This window comes from Drosophila takahashii, chromosome 2R (genome assembly GCF_030179915.1).
Source record: "Drosophila takahashii strain IR98-3 E-12201 chromosome 2R, DtakHiC1v2, whole genome shotgun sequence".
Taxonomy (NCBI): domain Eukaryota; kingdom Metazoa; phylum Arthropoda; class Insecta; order Diptera; family Drosophilidae; genus Drosophila; species Drosophila takahashii.
The window spans coordinates 44,556,873-44,565,355 of NC_091679.1; the positions used below are offsets into that span (position 1 = coordinate 44,556,873).

The window sequence follows — 8,483 nt, forward strand, 5'->3', positions numbered from 1 at the left end:
CAGGTAGTCAGTATAGCAGCCTTGGGTTTGTCGGCAATTAAGAAGTCAAATTTCACTTAAAACAACAAAAAATAGGCAAAGGAAAAACAATGCAAAAAATATGCCAAAGTGAACTAAATCCGGCTTAGGAATGTCGTATGACGATGTATCCTTGCATCATAAACACGGTCAGGCCAACTATTTTGATCATTTGCATGCCATTCTGCATCGTAAACGAATTCGCCGCAATGCGCTTTCTCCCTCTTTCCCACACCTTTTTATAATATTGACTTGACTTTTTTACGAATGTCAACGGTTGCGTTTTTTTACAAGGAAGTACTTGTGAACTTCCGTTTTTTAATGATTGTTTCCATTGTTAGTCATTCTACCTGCGATTTTATGGGCATTTAGAGTTTTTTAACTGGCCAAATCGTAGTCATCGGATTGTTTATTGAACCTGGTCCTGAATGAAACTACCGTTTGTGTAAATAATTCTTTAAAAAATTCCATTTATGAAAATTCGTTGAGAATGCATAAAAAAAGGCACACACTGTGCATATAGAAGGACTTTTACAAGTTTTTCCGCCCGCAGCTAAGTATTTTCCCGTTCATTCGCACCGCAATGGATTAACTTAATCCTTTCCTAACAGGAACTCTACCGCAAGCAGATATGTAATCGTAGGTTCATGATTATATTATTAGGACTAACCAAATACGCTTGTGGACGGCTAATGCACTCAAGAGTGTTTCTCCTTTAACCCTTGCCCTTCAGATGATCCTGCGTCTGGCATGCGCTTCGCATGCGATGACGATAAAGTCTTGGGTTTATTCTCGTTAAGTTGATTTAAAATTGTATCCGATCCTTTTTGAGAACGTGTGCCGCGGGTATGCCAAGTCCGTAAAAAACTTAACATTTTTCTTTAGGGATGCTGCCAACAACGTTTCGAAAACGGAGATAAGGGTGGAAAAGGCCTGCATTTTTTTCTTTTGTTAAGGCCGATCTACGTTATTCAGAATATGCTAGATTATTTGGGACAGCTTTAACATTTCTTTAATCCAAGTTGTTGCACTCGTAATCGCTGCTCTAAGAGTGAGTATTTCCCTCAAGATCATCTTAAAGGGGTTTTCCATTGCATTGAATATTAGATTTAAATAGATTTTAGCCCTAACCATGCCAGTTTAAGATTGCGCAGTTTTCATCCGCGGATTAGGATAGACGATTAGCGGGTGGTTAAAGAAAAGTACATGATGATCTTCGATCCTGGTCCCTATATTAGGTCGAAGGATTACTAATAAATCACGGGCTCATAATGATTTTCACATACGGTGTTTATTTTTCGCTTAGTGTGTGCATGTGGCAACAACCTTCAGCGATATTATCGAGACTACCCGATTGACTATAAATCAAGAAACCAAACCCTCAAAAAAATTTAACAAAAACCGATCGAGTGTTACAAATTGCTAAAAAAAAATTGTGGGCACACTTATGGGCTGCCAAACAATTAAACCCCTATCCCGCACCCCTAGGGATGCTTCAAAGTGCATGCGTTGCATTCGATGTTTTAAATCTTCACTTTTAGTTTTTTTCGAGTTTCCCCCTTTTTTATTTAACAATTGCGTCTTTGTTGACAGCCCTCGTTTTCGATTCACATATTTGCTCAAATTGTGTCTCTTTTTTCGGAAAAAATGAAGTTTTAGCTTTTGTTTGCCTTTAGCGCATGGTTTTTTTTAGGGGCTGCGAGGGTTAATATGTTTTTATTAAATGAAACTATACGCCTTTAGGATAACTGTGGACTGACGTAGTCAAATACCAGATGTTAATTTACCATTTCAAAAAGAACACTTTCTAACTATTAAAAAAATATATTTATTTAAACCAATAAAGTAAAGAATTTGTTACCCGAGGTTAGTTCCCCCAGTTTGGACCTTATCAGCATACGCACTTTTCTACGCACTACTGCCCCATTTACACATAAACTGTTTAGCACGTGTGAAACTCGTTGTCGAACAATTTTGGTCAGCTTTGCGAATCTTAATCTAGACTACTTTTCTTTTACTAGTGATATGATTCTAGTTTACTGATTGCCGAGAAATTCATAAGAGATAAGGCCCGGATCCTATTTAAATCAGTTGAGCTTAAGTTGCTTTCTCAATATCAAGCCGTACACCGCTTATCAAGCAAACAAGCCAACATTTTTTCTGACTAATCCCCGAAAGATGTGCTGGAACCGGTCAATCCAGCCCGAAACCCCAGAAACGCTTATCAATAGGGTCAGTTTTGGGTGCTGCGAATATTGTTTAATGCCTTCTGCGAATTGTATTTTTGTGTAAATCTTTCGCTGAAGCCGACTGTGCTCGTTCGATGACAAAAACCATTCGAATTTTACGTAACATTATGCAGAGCAAGGATATATGTGGCCCGTCCTCCTATTGTTTGGTTTCACTTTCGAAAAATCCACGGTAGTTCGCATTAACCGCCTGTCGGGCTCTGTGCGTCCTTGGCCTACCTACAAAACCCAAAATACCGATCTAGACCCATTTTCAACATAAGTTCAGCACAGCATGTCCTTGCCATAAAAATCTACATAAAACCATTTAAAAGTCAATCCGCAAAACTCACTGAGAACATCCATGCATATAGAAAAATTGCGATGGTTCAGCTTCTCTGACTTTTTTTATGATGGGGGATTGACTTGAGTACGCTTCTACCTGAAGACTTTTTTTTTTACTAGTTCCTTATTTACAATTTGTTTTTTAGACGTGTGCCAATAATTAGTTACCCATCAAAGAGAACTTCCACTTCGTTGTCGCTTTGCTCAACAGGCTGCACAGAACCCCAAAAGACTCACTCGGACTATTTTGTAAAAACATCTCAGTTCCCTTTTTCCTGCTTTGGGGACTCGTTGAGCTGATGTTTTGTTTACTTCCTGTTCACTCTTACAGCGCACGCTTGAATTTCAACCCCGTCCATAACATCTCTTTTCCTGACTTTTGGCTCTTTCGCTCACGCTGTTTCCCTTTCGCCCAGTTCTCATTTGGCGTTCATCCCCCTTCGCCAGTTTAGTTATTTTCTATGCCACTCGCAAGTAGAAAGGGGAAATGGCCAAGACACATCTGAGTGAGTAATTTTTGGAGTCCTCTTTTTACTCGTGTTAAAATAGCTCGCATCTGATCCTTGTTCCACTTAAAATTTTATCCTGGTGCAGTTTTTATGAAGGCTCTAAAAAACAAGAGCGGAAGTGGTAATAAGTTTTAATGCCCTTTCATGGGCATCTCATAGTTTTGATTTTTTATGTTTTATGACTGACAAAAAAAGAACCGGTCATAAATGCGTGTATTGAGCTAACTAAAGATACTTCTCACCGGCATCTAATGTTAAAAAACCGCACCGAATGTTTGACTTAAGTCAACTTTGGCTTCGGCATTGAAGTGTATGTCTGGCTGTCTCTGTCGCACCAATTTGCATATGAAAAATCAGCACTTTTAGGTAAAAAAAGGAAACGACGAAAATAACTCAACTCAACGGAGTGCCCAGTTTTTACTTTACCTGCTTCGGGTCTGGGGATCGTTTTTCGGTTTCGCCGTGAAGATTTCCCTTCCTCTCTTCTCTGCAGGCGTATTTGCGTGCGTGTGAGCGGGAGGGCGAATTGAGTGCCAGTGTGCGTACGTTTGAGGGTGAGTGAGATTCTTTCGCCGGGGCAGAGCGTACTTATAGTTAGCTCACGCAGCGAATTTGTATCAGTCGTGATTTGGCTCTGTCAGTGAGAGGAACAACCATTTGTTGTGCCACACACAAACGCGAAAAATAAACCTAATCAAATTACAACTACCTCATTTTGCAAAATCGGTGAACTTTTATAAAAAGGAAAAATCAGTGAAAACTCTCTACCTCAAAGTACAAAAGTGCGTGAAAGAAATATTTCATATCCTTAAAAGTGCATAAGTTGCTCAAATTAAAATTTGTTGTCTACAAAATTAAAACTTAACAACTTATTCATCGAATATTCAAAGTGTATTTGCTTTGGTGAAGAAGAAAATTAAAGGAACACACACAGGAAAAACACATTGATGGCCATATCAATGCTTCAAGACGCACAGACACGAAGTAAGTATAAGTGAAGATTGATATAAACCTTTCTTAACTTTAACCCCCTGATTTTTGACAATCTTAAATCGTTTGATTTTGTTCACTCGTTGTTAAACGAAATGTGTGCCTTAACGGCGGCGACGAAGAAAGAGAGCTCGCTCTATGACTTGGTAGTAGACGTTTTCCCGTCTATCAGTTCAGTCCAACGCCCCTTTTACCAACAAACACATAACACATATATGTATAAGTACATATACGACAATTAGGCTTTGTTTACAAGTTTTGCCAGAAACCGGCACTTAACTCGTTACCCACCAAAACAAAAGCTAGCGAGCCCCAAACAGAGAGGAGCCAAACAAAAAAGAGTACCGAGAGCGTGAAACTGTCTCTCACACATGTACCATATGTGAATTTTTGTTGGCTCTTGTAAACGTTTGCTCTTAGCAAGAGACCACTTCTGAAGCTCAACCCTCCGTACTGAAGTGCCCCCAACTTGATTAATATATGTTTTACGCGTTGTAAGCAGTAAACTAATTTTTATTTTATTTTTTTTTAGATTTAGCTGCTGCACTAGCTGGCATAAAGCGAGAGGACGTCGCTGTCGACCGTTCCATGTCGCTATCGCCTCCTATGTCGGCCAACACATCAGCTTCCAGCGCCCCAGCAATGTACCCGGGTATGGGTCTCCAACAGGCGGCCGCCTCAGCTTTCGGAATGCTTTCGCCCACTCAACTCCTGGCCGCCAATCGTCAGGCCGCCGCTTTCATGGCCCAGCTTCCCATGAGTACATTGGCCAACACTCTATTCCCACACAATCCGGCGGCTTTATTTGGAGCTTGGGCAGCCCAGCAATCCCTGCCGCCCCAGGGCACTCATTTGCATTCGCCTCCAGCTAGTCCACACTCGCCGTTGTCCACGCCATTGGGAAGTGGCAAACATCCATTGACTTCCCCCAATAGCACCCCCCAGCACCATGAGCCAGCGAAGAAGTCTCGGAAGTTGTCGGTGAAGAAGGAGTTCCAAACCGAGATCAGCATGAGTGTAAACGATCTATACCACACACCGGGAGGTCCCATTTCTCCACCATCCAGCGGCAGCTCTCCCAATTCTACCCACGAGGGAGCGGGCGGAAATGCCGGCGGTGCTGTCTCGAAGGATCCATCTCGGGATAAGAGCTTCACCTGCAAAATCTGCTCCCGCAGCTTCGGCTACAAGCACGTGCTGCAGAACCATGAACGCACCCACACTGGTGAGAAGCCTTTCGAATGCCCGGAGTGCCACAAACGTTTTACCCGGGATCACCATCTAAAAACCCACATGCGTCTGCATACTGGAGAGAAGCCATATCATTGCTCGCACTGCGATCGTCAATTCGTTCAGGTTGCCAATCTTAGGCGGCATTTGCGAGTCCACACCGGAGAGCGTCCCTATACTTGCGAGATCTGCGACGGGAAATTCAGTGACTCCAATCAGCTAAAGTCACACATGCTCGTCCACAACGGCGAAAAGCCGTTCGAGTGCGAGCGCTGCCACATGAAGTTCCGACGCCGCCACCATCTGATGAATCACAAATGTGGCATCCAGTCGCCGCCTACTCCCGCACTGTCGCCAGCCATGAGTGGAGATTACCCCATGACAGTCACCGCAATGGCTCTCGAGTCGTCCACCAATAAATTCGCGGCAATGTGTGCTAGCTATGGAGGTTCGGAAGAGTCGGTCGACATGGAAAAGGGCGCAATAGAGGACGAAGCTCCATTGGATTTGTCTGAGGATGGAGCCAGCTCTGTAGATGGCCATTGCAGCAGTAGCATCGCTCGGCGCAAGGCCCAGGATATCCGCCGAGTTTTTCGCTTACCGCCACCTCAAATCCCTCATGTTCCAAGTGATATGCCCGAGCAAACCGAACCAGAGGATTTGAGCATGCATTCGCCACGCTCTGTTGGATCTCACGAACAAACCGAAGATATTGATTTGGATGATTTGGATGACGCAGCTGCTCTCTATCTGCGCCACCATCAACACTAGACCAGTCCAACACCGAATTGTACATAGCCATGATCAGTTTTCATTAGATGAAAGTGACTGGCAATGATCCACACAAAATTGAAAATTTTGCCATTTCAAAGTGGAAAGTTAAAATTGTTGCAACAGGAATTTAATGATAAGTACAAGTAATAAAATAACGAAATAAAAGAAATTAGTAAACTAATAGCACATAAATCAAAAACAAAAAAATACACAAAAACTGTACAAAATTAGCTAAACTTGCCATAAGCTTATCGCCGCCAAACCCCACCAAATCGAACCGAAAATGTCGTGCCATTCTTAACCGCTAATTTAATTAAATTCTTAAGTTTTTAAGGTATCTTAAATTGTATATATCCAGCTTATGCAGCTGCCAATTGTAAATTATACGGCGCTCCAAAAATTGTATTGTACTACCAATAGAAATGAAAGGAACAAAAATATGAAATCTGTCAAAGGATTTAATTTAATATGTTAGCTTATTTTAATATTATTTAATCGAATTCTTAAAGAAAACAATGCCAATAATCATGAAATCAAAATTAACTTTAAGTTATAATAAAAGAAATATTTTTTACGCTAATTGTTTTGTTTGACATTACTATTTAAAACTATTATTTAATTGATTAGCTCATAACTGAATTAACCTCGTTTTATTTGGCTCAAACATATATATTTAATTTTATATTTATATTTAAATGTATATTTAGTTGAAATGTTGCTGTATGCAATAGAAAAAATAAATTTATTAAAACTCGTAAAATATACAATTTTTATTTCTTTGATTTAATATTTTGGAATGCCAAAAATATTGAATAAATTGAGCTGCTGTCGCTGTTACATTTCATCTTCTTCCATTTTTAAAACATAGTTTTCTTTAATGTTGCAAACTATTAGGAACTTTCCAAAATATTCCTAAAGAATAATCTTAATAATAATATAGCTCAATGCTTAATCAAACTGTATGTATAGTAATCTAACTTATCTACTATTCGTATATATTTATTCTATTTGTAAGACTTGAACCAAGTAAACAGGAAGAAAATGCTATAACCAAATACCTCCAATACCTCTTTGTATCGAAATTGTTGTGAGCTGAACAGTATATACATACAACAATTTGGCAATCGTACAATTCAACTGAATTTATATACAACATTTAGAGAAATAAATTGAGAAGCAAAACCAATTTATATGCATTGCAATTTTGATGCATATTTTAAAGGGAATTATAACTAGAAAGGATTTTTGAATACTAGGCGAATTAGGATTAAGTGTAAATATAATCATGTACTTAAACTTACACTACATAATAATTTTAGTGCAATCTTTGGTTCTATTCATCGGTAAGCAAACAAACTTACCGATGCACTCTTAGTTTGTACGTTCTAAAGTCATAAAAATGCAACAAAATATTATGTAATTTTCTTTGTTCATTCAAATGTATGGTATACAAGTTCCTCAAGATTAAAATATTACAAAAATAATAAAATCAGATAGCGAGCGCATTTCGAATCTTTTGAAAGTCCAGCGCATTGCACGAAAAGCCTCACATATGTTTCATATTAATTGTGTACATTAATACTCGACACTAAAATGTAGTTCGTTTAACCCGTTAGATGTAATTAAATACTAGAAATACAAGAGTCAATTTTTATGTAAATAAACTACACTTATACATCTAACTGCAGCTCAAGTTGTGCGAAATAACCGAACAAATTCAAAGTTAAGCCATAATTTGGATTAATTTTGTGGTTCTCATATTTAACCATTTAAAGACGTACATACACCTTGTGCAATACATCAGTAAATATAAGCTAGACAATTTATAAAAACGTAAATCATTGCATACAGACGTATCTGTATGTATGTAATAAGTAAACGGAGCTGTCAGTTTTTTGTCATAAATACCTACTCCTTTTCTAGTTTAATGTTGTACTTGCATTTGGCATTTAAACACCAATGCTATGTATATGTTTAACAAATACGTATATATACTTTAAAATAATTTATTAATTAAAAGCTAAAATATATTATGTTATAATAAACAAATTGTATCTGCGAACCAAAAAATATATATATTACAATATTGTGTTAAACAAAAGAAGCAATTTTTTTTCTATCCATTCATAAGGCACCCAGCTTCAGGAAAATTAGCCAGAGCTTTCTGCTTTTTTTCTGAAGGGCGAAAACGGGCAGCATTACATAAATTTTTAATTTATGCAAACGAAGCCCTTTCGCATTATTTTACATTTGCCACAAGACGCCCCACTAATGCTGTCGCCACCACCCTCACCATGCCTAACACAGCCCCCTTCATTCATCCCTTCACCGGAATTTGAATTTGCGTCTGAAGGCAGCAGCAGCTGAAAAAATGAAAATAAAAAACGCG

The 8,483-nt window shown here is 38.9% G+C and overlaps 1 protein-coding gene across 1 annotated transcript; it reads left to right on the forward strand.

Moving 5' to 3' along the window:
* Positions 1-467: 467 nt before the first annotated feature.
* Positions 468-6,674, forward strand: Kr (Kruppel). The gene is made up of 4 exons (XM_017154982.3): positions 468-575; positions 630-657; positions 3,845-4,084; positions 4,623-6,674. The coding sequence occupies exons 3-4, from the start codon at positions 4,048-4,050 to the stop codon at positions 6,089-6,091; spliced, it is 1,506 nt and encodes a 501-aa protein (XP_017010471.1). The 5' UTR covers positions 468-575; positions 630-657; positions 3,845-4,047; the 3' UTR covers positions 6,092-6,674.
* Positions 6,675-8,483: the final 1,809 nt, after the last annotated feature.

Coding starts and splice junctions, on each gene's coding strand:
- Kr (XM_017154982.3), top strand. CDS start 4,048: ATGGCCATATCAATGCTTCAAGACGCACAGACACGAA. Junction 4,085..4,622: donor TCAAGACGCACAGACACGAA/GTAAGTATAAGT, acceptor ATTTTTTTTTAG/ATTTAGCTGCTGCACTAGCT.